Below are 19,030 nucleotides of genomic sequence, written 5' to 3' on the forward strand. Positions count from 1 at the left end.
GGACACTAATGATTGTGACACACAGGAGAGATGAGGGGACACTAATGATTGTGACACACAGGAGAGATGAGGGGACACTAATGATTGTGACACACAGGAGGGATGAGGGGACACTAATGATTGTGACACACAGGAAGATGAGAAGACACTAATGACTGTGGCAAACAGGAGGAACGAGGGGACACTTATGACTGACATACGAGAGAGACGAAGGGACATAAATTACTGTAACACATAGTAGCAATGAGGGGACACTAATGACTGACACATGGGAGAGAAGAAGGGACACAAATGACTGTGACATAGGGGGATAAGGGGACACTAATGACTAACAGGAGAGATGACCATGACATAACGTTTTGTGACGTGCACCATCTTGGCTCTTAGATTTGAAACAAATATGTCTACAAAAAATTGTGCAAGTTTTTAATGAGTTTGGCACATCACACCCACGCCGCACATGTAGTCATAAAGGGGTTATTCAAAAAATATTCTCATATTCAAAATCAAAGTATAAGAACACACAATTTGTTTACAAACACTACACAAACATTCTCTTGTGCTAAGATATGTTACTTTCAATTATAGAGCACCCCAGTGTTTCTGCCCCCCCCCCCCCATACTGTGCAGACCTTCCTAAGTAGAAAAGATCCTGCAATGGAGTTGTTTTTTTTTGCAATATAATTCTGAAGGAACAGAAGGAACAGAGCTTATGAGAAGTTTCGAGCAGTGAAGCAAAGTAAAAACACTCTAGAGCAGTGGTCTTCAACCTGCGGACCTCCAGATGTTGCAAAACTACAACTCCCAGCATGCCCGGAATTGTAGTTTTGCAACATCTGGAGTAGAGATGAGCGAACGTACAGTAAATTCGATTCGTCACGGACTTCTCCGCTCGGCAGTTGATGACTTTTCCTGCGTAAATTAGTTCAGCCTTCAGGTGCTCCGGTGGGCTGGAAAAGGTGGAATCAGTCCTAGGAAAGAGTCTCCTAGGACTGTATCCACCTTTTCCAGCCCACCGGAGCACCGGAAAGCTGAACTAATTTATGCAGGAAAAGTCATCAACTGCCGAGCCGAGAAGTTTGTGCCGAATCGAATTTACTGTAAGTTCGCTCATCTCTAGTCTGCAGGTTGGAGACCACTGGCCTAGATCAGCGGTCTTCAAACTGTGGTCCTCTAGATGTTGCAAAACTACAACTCCCAGCATGCCCGGAATTGTAGTTTTGCAACATCTGGAGTAGAGATGAGCGAACTTACAGTAAATTCGATTCGTCACGAACTTCTCGGCTCGGCAGTTGATGACTTTTCCTGCATAAATTAGTTCAGCCTTCAGGTGCTCCGGTGGGCTGGAAAAGGTGGATACATTCCTAGGAAAGAGTCTCCTAGGACTGTATCCACCTTTTCCAGCCCACCGGAGCACCGGAAAGCTGAACTAATTTATGCAGGAAAAGTCATCAACTGCCGAGCCGAGAAGTTCGTGACGAATCGAATTTACTGTAAGTTCGCTCATCTCTAGTCTGCAGGTTGGAGACCACTGGCCTAGATCAGCGGTCTTCAAACTTTGGTCCTCTAGATGTTGCAAAACTACAACTCCCAGCATGCCCGGACAGCCGTTGGCTGTCCGGGCATGCTGGGAATTGTAGTTTTGCAACATCTGGAGGACCGCAGGTTGAAAACCACTGCTCCAGAGAGAATGAACAGAGTGCTTTGTGCACTTCACTTATTTGGGGTACAATTACGCTCCATTCATGGGATTGGTACTGGTTCCAGTAGTCAGACTCTCACTAACTAATAAGCATACTATGCCCTATCCTGTGGATAGACAATAACTATTTGAAATGGAAAAAGTTTTTTAAGTCAGGTTTAAAAAAGGTGTTCTAGTATGGATCGACCTGCCGCTAAACCTTATTAGCACAAACTTTTTAGCGCATATGGACATCGTAGGAAAGAAGGCCAAACTCTAAATCTCCTTTATGAAGCAAAAATAGAGATCTGATCTAAACAATAGTCTCCCACCATATAGTACCACTGTTCTCCTACAGCAGTCCCTGGACTGTGTACATTAAATAATCTAAATCCTACCAGTACTTATCAGCTGCTGAAGTTGAGTTGTTCTTTTCTTTCTGACAACAGTGCTCTCTGCTGATACTCTGTCTGTTTCAGGAAGTGTCCAGAGTAGGAAGCAAATCCCCATAGCAAACCTCTCCTGCTCTGGACAGTTCCTGACATGGACAGAGGTGTCATCAGAGAGCACTGTGGTCAGACAGAAAAGAACAACTCAACTTCAGCAGCTGATAAGTACTGGTAGGATTAAGATTTTTTTCATAGAAATAATTTACAAATCTGTTTTACTTTCTGGAGTTAGCGGATACGAAAAAAAAATTGCATTTCACCAGAATACCCCTTTAAGGGTTTGTCACTTATCAGACACCAACCACACTTATTCTCTTTTGACAGGATTGGGGAAAAGTTCGCTAGGGTTCAAACTAGAGATGAGCGAACTTACAGCAAATTCGATTCGTCACAAACTTCTCGGCTCGGCAGTTGATGACTTTTCCTGCATAAATTAGTTCAGCTTTCAGGTGCTCCGGTGGGCTGGAAAAGGTGGATACAGTCCTATGAGACTCTTTCCTAGGACTGTATCCACCTTTTCCAGCCGGCCGGAGCATCGGAAAGCTGAACTAATTTATGCAGGAAAAGTCAGCAACCGCCGAGCCGAGAAGTTTGTGACGAATCAAATTTACTGTAAGTTCGCTCATCTCTAGTTCAAACCACTGGGATCTCCAGCGATCTTCCGAACAGGGGTCCTAGGTCTCCATTCAGAATGATGCAGTGCTGCTGTCATAGTCTATGGGACTGCCAGAGATAGATAAGTGCAAACCGAGCTCTAGGAACCCTGTGGGAGATATCAAAACCGGTGGAAAGGAAAAGTTGCCCAGTTGCCCATAGCAACCAATCAGATCGCTTCTTTCATTTTGCAGAGGCCTTGTTAAATATGAAAGAAATGATCTGATTGGTTGCTATGGGCAACTTTCCCTATGGACAGGTTCTGATAAATCTCCCTTTCTGTTCTCAAGATTAAAGGGGTACTCCTGTGGAAAACTTTATTTTTTTTATTTAAATCAACTGGTGCCAGAAAGTTAAACAGATTTGTAAATGACTTCTATTTAAAAATCTTAATCCTTCCAGTACTTTGTAGGGGCTATATACTACAGAGGGAATGCATTACTTTTTAGATTTCTCTGATGTCATGACCACAGTGCTCTCTGCTGACCTCTGCTGTCCATTTTAGGAACTGTCCAGAGCAGGGGAAAATCCCCCATAGCAAACATATGCTGCTCTGGACAGTTCCTAAAATGGACAGAGGTGTCAGCAGAGAGCACTGTGCTCATGACATCAGAGAAATCTAAAAAGTAATGCATTCCCTCTGTAGTATATAGCCCCTAAAAAGTACTGGAAGGATTAAGATTTTTTAATAGAAGTCATTTACAAATCTGTTTAACTTTCTGGCACCAGTTGATTTAATAAAAAAAAAAAAATAAATAAATAAAGTTTTCCACGGGAGTACCCCTTTAACCTGTTGGGGACGAAGGGCGTATGCATACGCCCTTGCGTCCTGGTACTTAAGGACGAAGGGCGTATCCATTCGCCCGTGGGAATTTCGGCGCGCGCCGGGCGGGGAACGGGCCGGGGTGACTGCTGATATCTATCAGCAGGCACCCCGTGCAAATGCACAGGGGGGTCATTAGACCCCCCCATGTCGGCGATCGGCGCAAATCGCAAGTGAATTCACACTTGCGATTTGCGCCGATTCCGGGTCATTATGGGTCTATGGTGACCCGGAATAGAAGGGGGATCGCGGGTGTCTAAGACACCCACGATCCCCCTAAAGCGATAGGAGTGAGGTGGCACGGGTGCCACCCCTCCTATCTCTGCTATTGGTGGTCTAGACGCAACCACCAATAGCAGATCAGGGGCGGAGGGGTTTACTTTTGTTTTCCCCGTCCTGCCCACCCACAATAGGCGGGGCAGAACGGGGAAAACGAAGAGGAGCGGCGCCGGAGTCCACTTACCCCTCCAGAGGCAGTGGAGCGACGGGGATCGTCGGGCGGCGACGGAGATCTGCGGCGGCGTGCGGCAGAAGAGGACGGCTCCCGGATGCGACGGAAGCCGGTGAGTAGTTGCCTAGCAACATCTAGAGGGCTACAGTCTGAGACCACTATAGTGGTCTCTAGACTGTAGCCCTCCAGATGTTGCAAAACTACAACTCCCAGCATGCCTAGACAGCTGTTTGCTGTGTGGGCATGCTGGAATTTGTAGTTTTGCAACAGCTGGAGGTCTGCAGTTTAGAGACCACTGCACAGTGATCTCTATACTGCCCTCTAGATGTTGCAAAACTACAACTCCTAGCATGCCCACACAGGCTGTTTACTGTTGGAGTTTTGCAACATCTGGAGGTCCACAGTTTGGAGATCACTGTTCAGTGGTCTCTAAATTGTAGCACTCCAGATGTTGCAAAACTACAAATTCCAGCATGCCCACACAGAAAACAGCTGTCTCGGCATGCTGGGAGTTGTAGTTGCGTACCTCCAGCTGTTGCATAACTACATCTCCCAGCATGCCCTTCTGTGATCAGACATGCTGGGAATTGTAGTTTTGCAACAGCTGGAGGCACACTGGTTGGAAAATACTGAGTTAGGTAACAGAACCCAACTCAGTATTTTCCAACCAGTGTGCCTCCAGCTGTTTCAAAACTACAACTCCCAGCATGTACTGACAGACCGTGCATGCTGGGAGTTGTAGTTTTGCAACAGCTAGAGGCTCACTGGTTGGAAAATACTGAGTTAGGTAACAGAACCTAACTGAAGGTTTTCCAATCAGTGTGCATCCAGCTGTTGCAAAACTACAACTCCCAGCATGTACTGACAGACCGTGCATGCTGGGAGTTGTAGTTTTGAAACAGCTGGAGGTTTGCCCCCCCCCCATGTGAACGTACAGGGTACATTCACACGGGCGGGTTTACAGCAAGTTTCCTGCTTCAAGTATGAGCTGCGGCAAATTTTTCGCCGCAGCGCAAATTCCTAGCGGGAAACTCACCGTAACCCGCCAGTGTGAATGTACCCTAAAAACACTACACTACACTAACACCTAATAAAGAGTAAAACACTACATAAACACCCTCTTACACTGTCCCCCCCCCCCCAATAAAAATGAAAAACGTATTGTACAGCAGTGTTTCCAAAACGGAGCCTCCAGCTGTTGCAAAACAACAACTCCCAGCATTTCCGGACAGCCACTGACTGTCCAGGCATGCTGGGAGTTTAGCAACAGCTGTAGGCACCCTGTTTGGGAATCACTGGTGTAGAATACCCCTATGTCCACCCCTATGCAATCCCTAATTTAGTCCTCAAATGCGCATGGTGCTCTCTCACTTTGGAGCCCTGTCGTATTTCAAGGAAACAGTTTAGGGACACATATGGGGTATCTCCGTACTCGGGAGAAATTGCACTACAAATTTTGGGGGGCTTTTTCTCCTTTTACCCCTTATGAAAAGGAAAAGTTGGGGTCTACACCAGCCTGTTAGTGTAAAAAAAAAAAATTTTTGCACTAACATGCTGGTGTTGCCCTTTACTTTTTATTTTCACAAGAGGTAAAAGGAAAAAAAGACCCCCAAAATTTGTAACCCAATTTCTCCTGAGTATGGAAATACCCCATATGTGGGCGTAAAATGCTCTACGGGCGCATAACAAGGCTCAGGAGTGAGAGCGCACTATGTACATTTGAGGCCGAAATTGGTGATTTGCACAGGGGTGGCTGATTTTACAGCGGTTCTGACATAAATGCAAAAAAATAAATACCCACATGTGACCCCATTTTGGAAACTACACCCCTCACGGAATGTAATAAGGGGTACAGTGAGCATTTACGCCCCACAGGGGTCTGACAGATTTTTGGAACAGTGGTCAGTGAAAATGAAAAATGTAATTTTTTTGTTTGCACAGCCCACTGTTCCAAAGATCTGTCAAACGCCAGTGGGGTGTAAATGCTCACTGTACCCCTTATTACATTCCGTGAGGGGTGTAGTTTCCAAAATGGGGTCACATGTGGGGGGGACCACTGTTCTGGCACCACGGGGTGCTTTGTAAATGCACATGGCCCCCGACTTCCATTCCAAACAAATTATCTCTCTAAAAGCTCAATGGCGCTCCTTCTCTTCTGAGCATTGAAGTTCGCTCGCAGTGCACTTGACGTCCAAACATGGGATATTTCCATACTCAGAAGAAATGGGGTTACAAATTTTGGGGGGCATTTTCTCCTATTACCCTTTGTAAAAAAGTAAAATTTGGGGAAAAAAACAGCATTTTAGTGGAAAAATATATTTTTTTCATTTACACATCCGACTTTAACAAAAAGTTGTCAAACACCTGTGGGGTGTTAAGGCTCACTGTACCCCTTGTTACGTTCCTTGAGGGGTGTCGTTTCCATAATAGTGTGCAATGTGGTTTTTTTTGCTGTCCTGGCACCATAGGGGCTTCCTAAATGGGACATGCCCCCCAAAAACCATTTCAGAAAAACTCACTCTCCTAAATCCCATTGTTGCTCCTTTGCTTCTGAGCCCTCTAGTGCGCCCGCCGAACACTTGACATACACATGAGGTATTTTCTTACTCGAGAGAAATTGGGTTACAAATTTTAAGAGGATTTTTTTTCCTTTTACCCCTTGTAAAAATTCAAAAACTGGGTCTACAAGAACATGCCAGTGTAAAAAATGAAGATTTTGAATTTTCTCCTTCACTTTGCTGCTATTCCTGTGAAACACCTAAAGGGTTAAAACACTGACTGAATGTCATTTTGAATACTTTGAGGGGTGCAGTTTTTATAATGGGGTCATTTGTGGGGTATTTCTAACCAGAAGACCCTTCAAATCCACTTCAAACCTGAACTGGTCCCTGAAAAATTCCGATTTTGAAAATTTTGCGAAAAATTGGAAAATTTTTGCTGAACTTTGAAGCCCTCTGGTGTCTTCCAAAAGTAAAAACTCATCAATTTTATGATGCAAACATAAAGAAGACATATTGTATATGTGAATCAATATATAATTTATTTGGAATATCCATATTCCTTATAAGCAGAGAGCTTCAAAGTTAGAAAAATGCAAAATTTTCACATTTTTCATGAAATTTTTGAATTTTTCACCAAGAAAGGATGCAAGTATCGCCGAAAATTTACCACTAACATAAAGTAGAATATGTCACGAAAAAACAATCTCGGAATCAAATTTATAAGTAAAAGCATTCCAGAGTTATTAATGCTTAAAGTGACAGTGGTCAGATTTGCAAAAAATGCTCCCGTCCTTAGGGTCATAATGGGCTCCGTCCCCAAGGGGTTTTAATGAAGGTCCCAGTGGTTGGATCCATAGCAAACTTCTGCCCAATACTGAGGATAAGGTATAAGTGTTGTTGGTAGGGAAACCCTTTTAATATTTCTAGAATTGCTATCACATATAGGACACCACATGTAAAAAATTTGATTTTTGTTGTTGATGAAATCTTCAATGCTGCGGTTGATAAACCAGAATGCACAAGGTACGCCACAGGGTTCAAAGTAAACACAGAAAACCTTAAAAAGAGGAGATCTACCGTCACAGTAAGAAACAAGCACAATTTTTCATATTCCCATTCACTCATGCAAGTTCTAAAGAGGCTACATTGTTTCCTGTTCCAGGAACCTGCTATCTGTGACCTTATCTGCACTTTTTTTGTGTAGGTATACCAGTGTTCCCAACCAGGGTGCCTCCAGCTGTTGCAAAACTACAACTCCCAGCATGCCCGGACAGCCTTTGGCTGTCCGGGCATGCTGGGAGTTGTAGTTTTGCAACAGCTGGAGGCACCTTGGTTGGGAAACACTGAGGTAGACAGTGACTTAGGTAACTGTATGTCCTCTACATTATTTATCAAAGCAATTGACACAACTAAGGCTACACCCCCAATTATATACCATGATCCCCCAAGTTACAATACTTTTAGCATACAAACCATACACAACATGCAATGCTACAGAACCTATAGAGCCACAGAACATATGAATCACAATACTGGTTTACTGGTAACTCCTATACTGCCCTTCACATGTGCCAGGATGAGCTCATCCCTTGGCCACCAGGTGAGGGCGGCTACATTTAGTTTTTCTGGGTTACTATGTAAACCGTACAAACCCCCCCCCCCAAAAAAAAAAAAAAAAAAATAATAATTTAAACTTGCCCTCTATGTAAGTGATTTATAGCTTATAGCAGCTATATATTACTTTTATATACAAGAAATTGCTTTAGCGGTCATAGATTTCTGCCTATATTTCTTTAAAGGGGTACTCCACTGGGGGGGGGGGGGGGGGATATTTTATTTTATTTTTTAAATCAACTGGTGCCAGAAAGTTAAACAGAGTTGTAAATTACTTCTATTAGAAAATCTTAATCCTTCCAGTAATTATCAGCTGCTGTATGATCCACAGGAAGTTCTTTTTCCTTTTGAATTTCCTTTCTGCCTGACCACAGTGCTCTCTGCTGGCACCTCTGTCCATTTTAGGAACTGTCCAGAGCAGGCGAGGTATCTATGGGGATTTGCTCCTACTCTGGACAGAGGTATCAGCAGAGAGCACTGTGGTCAGACAGAAAGGAAATTCAAAAAGAAAAGAACTTCCTGTGGATCATAACAGCAGCTGATAAGTATTGGAAGGATTAAGATTTTTTTTTTTATAGAAATAATTCACAAATAGGTTTAACTTTCTGGCACCAGTTGATAATAAAAATAAAAATTAAATAAAATAAGTGTTTTCCAGTGGAGTACCCCTTTTAATCCTAATTTTTCTTATTTTGGGGACCTCAGGACAGGGTCATTGTGCCGCAAGTGCAGCATTTTTAAGTGTGCAAGCGAAATTGAAACCAGAAAGTAGCATCACCTAAATCATCACCATGGAATACCGCCACCCCCACATGACCAGACATTCCTCTTCCATACACAGGTATGCTATCTTATTAGACTGACACTACTCCCACCATCATCTTGCTGCATTCACTGTAACTATTTCCACCATCATCCTTTTTCTTCTGACTGACTGAATTTATGGTGTGCCCGTCTCCATTCTTCTACAGAATCCACTGCCCTCCCATCTAAGGGTACTTGGCATTCCACCGAAAACAGGATGCCGACCTATACTGTTAACAGGAGCAGCGGACCCCATTCACTTCAATGGCCAAACTGAGTGACCCCTAGTGACTCCATTCGGGATGTAACTGATATTTAAAGCAAACTCATAGCTTCTGAGATAGCGCATACATCCAGAAGGGAGTCACTAGGGGGCTGCGTTTGGCCATAAAAGTGAATGGGGTCTGCAGTACCTCAGCATGCTGTTTTGGGTGGCATGCCAATGGATACAACAAACAGGGGCTGGAACCCTGCATGATTGTACCCCAAGCTTTGAACCCCATCTGTTCTTATACATTACTTTTTATCTATATCCACCACCATCCTCCCATTTACCTTCATGTTTCCGCACCTGGAATCGCTGAATTTGTTGCACATTGACAATATAAATAACAGGCCTGGTCATTTTGGTCTTTGTCATTGCACCGCAATTTAAGTGCAGAATTTAAAGGGGTATTCCAGGAAAAAACTTCTTTATATATGTATATGTATATATATATATATATATATATATATATATATATATATATATATATATCTATATCTATCTCTCTCTCAACTGGCTCCAGAAAGTTAAACAGACTTGTAAATTACTTCTATTAAAAAATTTTAATCCTTCCAATAATTATCAGCTGCTGAAGTTGAGTTGTTGTTTTCTGTCTGACAACAGTGCTCTCTGCTTGCTGACATCTCTGCTTGTCTCGGGAACTGCACAGAGTAGAAGAGGTTTGCTTCTAAACTGGGCGGTTCCTGAGACACGTGTCATCAGAGAGCACTTAGACAGAAAAGAACAACTCAACTTCAGAAGCTCATAAGGACTGAAAGGATTAAGACTTTATAAGGCTGGGTTCACACTACGTTTTTCAACTAAGGTTCCCGCATACGTTTTCTATCAAAAACCGTATGGGGGAAAAAACGGATGGAACAGTATGAGAAAAAGTAAACCGTATGGGTTTTTAAACAGTATACTGTTTTTAAAAGTGCATACTGTTCCGTCCGTTTTTGTAGAAAAACACCCCATACGTTTTTGAAAATTTTGTCCATTTTTAATGGGAGGGGTCTTGGGTGGGGACTTTAGGATTTAAATGCGCATGTGCAAAGTAAAAACGTATACGTTTTTCCCGTATGGAACCGTATATATGTGCGTTTCCCATTGACGTCCATGTTAAAAAAAACGTATGCAGTTGCAGTACGGTTTTTAAACCGGAGTCAAAACCGTGGTTGACCACGATTTTGTCTCCGGTTTAAAAACCGTACTGCAACTGCATACGTTTTTTTTTAACATGGACGTCAATGGGAAACGCACATGTATACGGTTCCATACGGGAAAAACGTATACGTTTTTACTTTGCACATGCGCATTTGAATCCTAAAGTCCCCACCCAAGACCCCTCCCATAAAAAATGGACAAAATTTTCAAAAACGTATGGGTTTTTTTTCTACAAAAACGGACGGAACAGTATGCACTTTTAAAAACAGTATACTGTTTAAAAACCCATACGGTTTACTTTTTCCCATACTGTTCCATCCGTTTTTTCCCCATACGGTTTTTGATAGAAAACGTATGCGGGAACTGTAGTTGAAAAACGTAGTGTGAACCCAGCCTAATACAAGTAATTTACAAATCTGTTTAACTTTCTGGAGCCAGCTCCTGGATAACCCCTTTAACCCCTTAAAAAGGACACAACTCATTTTGGCCTTGAGGACACAGGAAACATTTTTTTGCATTTTTGTTTTCCTCCTGACATCCTGAGAGACATTACCTAAATGATGTCCCCCACAGAGCCATATGAGGGCATCATGCATTAAGAGAAGATCGTAGTAATTGTACGTCATCGTTACCCATCATGATCTTGCCATAGGTGGTTTGATCAGTCTCTGTACACGGCACGAAAATATAGAAGGTAAGTGTGGGGTTTTTCTTAGATAAGAATACTCTGACTGGAGTGGACCCCTTTAATGTTGTAACTTGAGAGACCACTGTATACGTCAAACCCTGCAATAGCCTATAATGGGCTTCACGTATGCCAAAAAAGTATTTTTCTATCTGCTTGTGCCCTATATACTGCTCAGGTATACACCACAATCACACTTGTATCCATACACTACACAGGTGTGTATAGCACTCTATATACATAGGCTACATATACACTACACATACAGAACACAGGTGTGTACAGCACTCTACATACATAGGCTGCATATACACTACACATACAGAACACAGGTGTATACAGCGCTCAACATACATAGGCTGCATATACACTACACATACAGAACACAGGTGTGTACAGAGCTCTATATACATAGGCTACATATACATTACACATACAGAACACATGTGTGTACAGCACTCTACATACATAGGCTGCATATACACTACACATACAGAACACAGGTGTGTACAGAGCTCTATATACATAGGCTACATATACATTACACATACAGAACACATGTGGGTGCAGGACTCTACATACATAGGCTGCATATACACTACACATACAGAACACAGGTGTGTACAGAGCTCTAAACACATACACTACACATACAGAACACAGGTGTGTACAGCGCTCTACATACATAGGCTACATATACACTACACATACAGAACACAGGTGTGTACAGCGCTCTACATACATAGGCTACATATACACTACACATACAGAACACAGGTGTGTACAGCGCTCTACATACATAGGCTACATATACACTACACATACAGAACACAGGTGAGTACAGCGCTCTACATACATAGGATACACATACAGAACACATGTGTGTACAGCGCTCTACATACATAGGCTACATATACACTACACATACAGATCACAGGTGTGTACATCGCCCTACATACATAGGCTACATATACAGAACACATACAGAACACCGGTGTGTACAGCGCTCTACATACATAGGATACATATACAGATCACAGGTGTGTACAGCGCTCTACATACATAGGCTACATATACACTACACATACAGAACACAGGTGTGTACAGCGCTCTACATACATAGGCTACATATACAGAACACAGGTGTGTACAGCGCTCTACATACATAGGCTACATATACACTACACATACAGAACACAGGTGTGTACAGCGCTCTACATACATAGGCTACATATACACTACACATACAGATCACAGGTGTGTACAGCGCTCTACATACATAGGATACATATACACTACACATACAGAACACAGGTGTGTACATCGCCCTACATACATAGGCTACATATACAGAACACATACAGAACACCGGTGTGTACATCGCTCTACATACATAGGATACATATACACTACACATACAGAACACCGGTGTGTACATCGCTCTACATACATAGGCTACATATACACTACACATACAGATCACAGGTGTGTACAGCGCTCTACATACATAGGCTACACATACAGAACACAGGTGTGTACAGCGCTCTACATACATAGGCTACATATACACTACACATACAGAACACAGGTGTGTACAGCGCTCTACATACATAGGCTACATATACACTACACATACAGATCACAGGTGTGTACAGCGCTCTACATACATAGGCTACATATACATTACACATACAGAACACAGGTGTGTACCTCGCCCTACATACATAGGCTACATATACAGAACACATACAGAACACCGGTGTGTACAGCGCTCTACATACATAGGCTACATATACACTACACATACAGATCACAGGTGTGTACAGTGCTCTACATACATAGGATACATATACACTACACATACAGAACACAGGTGTGTACATCGCCCTACATACATAGGCTACATATACAGAACACATACAGAACACTGGTGTGTACAGCGCTCTACATACATAGGCTACATATACATTACACATACAGAACACAGGTGTGTACCTCGCCCTACATACATAGGCTACATATACAGAACACATACAGAACACCGGTGTGTACAGCGCTCTACATACATAGGATACATATACACTACACATACAGAACACAGGTGTGTACAGCGCTCTACATACATAGGCTACATATACATTACACATACAGAACACAGGTGTGTACAGAGCTCTACATACATAGGCTACATATACAGAACACATACAGAACACCGGTGTGTACAGCGCTCTACATACATAGGATACATATACACTACACATACAGATCACAGGTGTGTACAGCGCTCTACATACATAGGCTACATATACACTACACATACAGAACACAGGTGTGTACAGCGCTCTACATACATAGGCTACATATACACTACACATACAGATCACAGGTGTGTACAGCGCTCTACATACATAGGATACATATACACTACACATACAGAACACAGGTGTGTACATCGCCCTACATACATAGGCTACATATACAGAACACATACAGAACACCGGTGTGTACAGCGCTCTACATACATAGGCTACATATACACTACACATACAGAACACAGGTGTGTACAGCGCTCTACATACATAGGCTACATATACATTATACATACAGAACACGGGTGTGTACAGCGCTCTACATACATAGGCTACATATACACTACACAGGTCTGTACAGCGCTCTACATACAAAGGCTACATATACACTACACATACAGAACACAGGTGTGTACAGCGCTCTACATACATAGGCTACATATACACTACACATACAGAACACAGGTGTGTACAGCGCTCTACATACCTAGGCTGCATATACATTACACATACAAATCACAGGTGTGTACAGCGCTCTATATACATACATAGGATATATATACACTACACATACAGAACACAGGTGTGTACAGAGCTCTACATACAGAACACAGGCGTGTACAGCACTCTACATACATACATAGGCTACATATACAGATCACAGGTGTGTACAGCGCTCTACATACATAGGCTGCATATACACTACACATACAGAACACAGGTGTGTACAGCGCTCTACATACATAGGCTGCATATACACTACACATACAGAACACAGGTGTGTACAGCGCTCTACATACATAGGCTACATATACACTACACATACAGAACACAGGTGTGTACAGCGCTCTACATACCTAGGCTGCATATACATTACACATACAGATCACAGGTGTGTACAGCGCTCTACATACATAGGATACATATACACTACACATACAGAACACAGGTGTGTACATCGCCCTACATACATAGGCTACATATACAGAACACATACAGAACACCGGTGTGTACAGCGCTCTACATACATAGGCTACATATACACTACACATACAGAACACAGGTGTGTACAGCGCTCTACATACATAGGCTACATATACATTATACATACAGAACACGGGTGTGTACAGCGCTCTACATACATAGGCTACATATACACTACACAGGTCTGTACAGCGCTCTACATACAAAGGCTACATATACACTACACATACAGAACACAGGTGTGTACAGCGCTCTACATACATAGGCTACATATACACTACACATACAGAACACAGGTGTGTACAGCGCTCTACATACCTAGGCTGCATATACATTACACATACAAATCACAGGTGTGTACAGCGCTCTATATACATACATAGGATACATATACACTACACATACAGAACACAGGTGTGTACAGAGCTCTACATACAGAACACAGGTGTGTACAGCACTCTACATACATACATAGGCTACATATACAGATCACAGGTGTGTACAGCGCTCTACATACATAGGCTGCATATACACTACACATACAGAACACAGGTGTGTACAGCGCTCTACATACATAGGCTGCATATACACTACACATACAGAACACAGGTGTGTACAGCGCTCTACATACATAGGCTACATATACACTACACATACAGATCACAGGTGTGTACAGCGCTCTACATACATAGGCTACATATACACTACACATACAGATCACAGGTGTGTACAGTGCTCTACATACATAGGATACATATACACTACACGTACAGAACACAGGTGTATACAGCGCTCTATATACATAGGCTGCATATACACTACACATACAGAACACAGGTGTGTACAGTGCTCTACATACATAGGATACATATACACTACACATACAGAACACAGGTGTGTACAGTGCTCTACATACATAGGCTACATATACACTACACATACAGAACACCGGTGTATACAGTACTCTACATACATAGGATACATATACACTACACATACAGAACACCGGTGTGTACATCGCCCTACATACATAGGATACATATACACTACACATACAGAACACAGGTGTGTACAGCGCTCTGCATACATAGGATACATATACACTACACGTACAGAACACAGGTGTATACAGCGCTCTACATACATAGGCTGCATATACACTACACATACAGAACACAGGTGTATATAGTACTCTACATAGGATACATATAAACTACACATACAGAACACAGGTGTGTACATCGCCCTACATACATAGGCTACATATACACTGCACATACAGAACACAGGTGTATACAGTACTCTACATACATAGGCTACATATAAACTACACATACAGAACACAGGTGTGTACAGCGCTCTACATACATAGGCTACATATACATTACACAGGTCTGTACAGCGCTCTACATACATAGGCTACATATACACTACACATACAGAACACAGGTGTGTACATCGCCCTACATATACACTGCACATACAGAACACAGGTGTATACAGTACTCTACATACATAGGATACATATAAACTACACATACAGAACACAGGTGTGTACAGCGCTCTACATACATAGGATACATATACAGAACACATACAGGACACAGGTGTGTACAGCGCTCTACATACATAGGATACATATACACTACACATACAGGACACAGGTGTGTACAGCGCTCTACATACATAGGCTACATATACATTACACATACAGAACACAGGTGTGTACAGCGCTCTACATACATAGGATACATATACAGAACACAGGTGTATACAGCGCTCTACATACATATGCTGCATATACACTACACATACAGAACACAGGTGTGTACAGCGCTCTACATACATAGGCTACATATACACTACACATACAGAACACAGGTGTGTACAGCGCTCTACATACATAGGCTACATATACATTACACATACAGAACACAGGTGTGTACAGCGCTCTATACACATACGCTACACATACAGAACACAGGTGTGTACAGCGCTCTATACACATACAGATCACAGGTGTGTACAGCGCTCTACATACATAGGCTACATATACACTACACATACAGAACACAGGTGTGTACAGCGCTCTACATACATAGGCTGCATATACACTACACATACAGAACACAGGTGTGTACAGCGCTCTACATACATAGGCTGCATATACACTACACATACAGAACACAGGTGTGTACAGCGCTCTACATACATAGGCTACATATACATTACACATACAGAACACAGGTGTGTACAGCGCTCTACATACATAGGATACATATACAGAACACAGGTGTGTACAGCGCTCTACATACATAGGCTACATATACATTACACATACAGAACACAGGTGTGTACAGCGCTCTACATACATAGGCTACATATACACTACACATTCAGAACACAGGTGTGTACAGCGCTCTACATACATAGGCTGCATATACACTACACATACAGAACACAGGTGTGTACAGCGTTCTACATACATAGGCTACATATACATTACACATACAGAACACAGGTGTGTACAGCGCTCTACATACATAGGCTACATATACATTACACATACAGAACACAGGTGTGTACAGCACTCTACATACATAGGATACATATACAGAACACAGGTGTGTACAGCGCTCTACATACATAGGATACATATACACTACACATACAGAACACAGGTGTGTACAGCGCTCTATACACATACAGATCACAGGTGTGTACAGCGCTCTACATACATAGGCTACATATACACTACACATACAGAACACAGGTGTGTACAGCGCTCTACATACATAGGCTACATATACACTACACATACAGAACACAGGTGTGTACAGCGCTCTACATACATAGGATACATATACACTACACGTACAGAACACAGGTGTATACAGCGCTCTACATACATAGGCTGCACCTGTCACTACCTATTGGGTAGATATTTAAAAACCACTGGAAGAGAAGGGGAGGAGCAGCTGATAACCAGCAGCCAATCAGATCCCAGCTCCTATGTCGGGGACAGTTTGGTAAATTAAAGCCTCGTCCTGATTGGTCGCTTTGGGTAACCGCTCTTTTAGGGTTCTTATAAATGTGCCCCAATTTTTCAAAGCATGTGCCGCCGTGCAGACAGGAGCCCCGGGCACCAGTGCGGTACCGGGCATCATCCTGCGTTATCCTCACCGGCTCTGCCCTTCCTTCCGGACATTGTCTTTGGGAATACTAGTTACATGACGGGCTATGGCAGCTCACAATGGATACAGCCAAGTGACAGCACTGACAGCTAGGAGTGACAGTGAGGTGATCCCCGGTGCCTGCTATGCCAGGATACCACCCAGCCCCATGCATCCATGCCCGCCCGGCAGCAGCGCTCACTTACAGATCTCATCATCGCACAGCAGGGCACTCTCCATTCCAGAGCCGCCTCAGCTCAGCCACATCACGCCGGGGATCATCTGCCAGCCCTGCCCCGGGCAGCCTGAGCCCTCCACGGGAAAGATGTACAGGTCAGTGCGCAGGAGCAGGTGACGTCACGGGAGGGGCAAGAGAAAGGCGGGGCCGAGAGGGACAGAGGGGGCGGGGCCGTGTGTGTCAGGCGCCTGTGTGCGGAGCTACCGCATACACTGCTGTGTATTACTACATAATAGTAGTGTACAGCGCCCCCAGCGGACAGAGGCTCTTAGAATTTCTCCTATAGCCGTGGCTGCCCAGGACCTCTAGTTCCCTGAGCCGTTTACTGACAGCAGAGGAGTAGGACAGGGGTCTCTGCGCCGCTGATGGGTCCTAGTTCGGAGAGCGGAGGGGAGGAGCGGTCCGAGTATCATCTCACCTTCACCGCCTCACCTGCCGGTATTCGCTCCGCGGTGCCGCCTCCGTAGTCACACATTAAAACCGCGCTTACTTATCCTGTCTCCGCTCCGCGATACTGACACCTGGCGCGACAATTTGCAGTGTGACAGTTTCTATTGGCCAGCGGCTTATGACGTAATAAGCTGCTAGAAATCGTAATACACCTAGTGCACCTAGGTCCTAGGCAGGGACATGGGGGAATAAAATGCTGGCATTGGTTGTCAGAGATTTAGAGGGAAGGATAAGGGGGAGATTTATCAAAACCTGTCCAGAGGATGAGTTGCCCATAGCAACCAATGAGATCGCTTCTTTCATTTTGCAGACCTTTTTAAAAAAAGGAAAGAAGCAATCTGATTGGTTGCTATTGGCAACTCGGCAACTTTTTTCCTCTGGACAGGTTTTGATAAATCTCCCCCACTGTGTATACAGAGAGAACCCCAAGTCTCTGCTGCTGTGTATACAGAGAGAACCCCAAGTCTCTGCTGCTGTGTATACAGAGAGAACCCCAAGTCTCTGCTGCTGTGTATACAGAGAGAACCCCAAGTCTCTGCTGCTGTGTATACAGAGAGAACCCCAAGTCTCTGCTGCTGTGTATACAGAGAGAACCCCCAAGTCTCTGCTGATGGGTATACAGAGGGGACCCTGAGTCTATGCTGCTGTGTATACATGAGAGAACCCCAAGTCTCTTCTGCTGTGTATACAGAGAGAACCCCCAAGTCTCTGCTGATGGGTATACAGAGGGAACCCTGAGTCTATTATGCTGCTGTGTATACATGAGAGAACCCCAAGTCTCTTCT

The 19,030-nt window shown here is 43.5% G+C and overlaps 1 protein-coding gene across 6 annotated transcripts in view; it reads right to left on the reverse strand.

Moving 5' to 3' along the window:
- Window positions 1-18,366, reverse strand: part of ANKDD1A (ankyrin repeat and death domain containing 1A) — a 78,936-nt gene extending 60,570 nt beyond the window's left edge. For 2 of the 6 annotated variants that reach the window (XM_056571771.1, XM_056571770.1), the window contains exon 1: window positions 18,214-18,347. Coding sequence is in view for 4 of the 6 variants with exons in the window: in XM_056571766.1 (XP_056427741.1) it covers window positions 18,228-18,270 (43 nt within the window). In the remaining 2 variants the exon portion in view is untranslated. Of the gene's footprint in view, window positions 1-17,763; window positions 18,171-18,213 lie in introns of those variants that run through there. The other 4 variants (XM_056571766.1, XM_056571769.1, XM_056571768.1 and 1 more) reach the window with 4 other exon arrangements.
- Window positions 18,367-19,030: the final 664 nt, after the last annotated feature.

This window comes from Hyla sarda, chromosome 4 (assembly GCF_029499605.1).
Source record: "Hyla sarda isolate aHylSar1 chromosome 4, aHylSar1.hap1, whole genome shotgun sequence".
NCBI lineage: Eukaryota > Metazoa > Chordata > Amphibia > Anura > Hylidae > Hyla > Hyla sarda.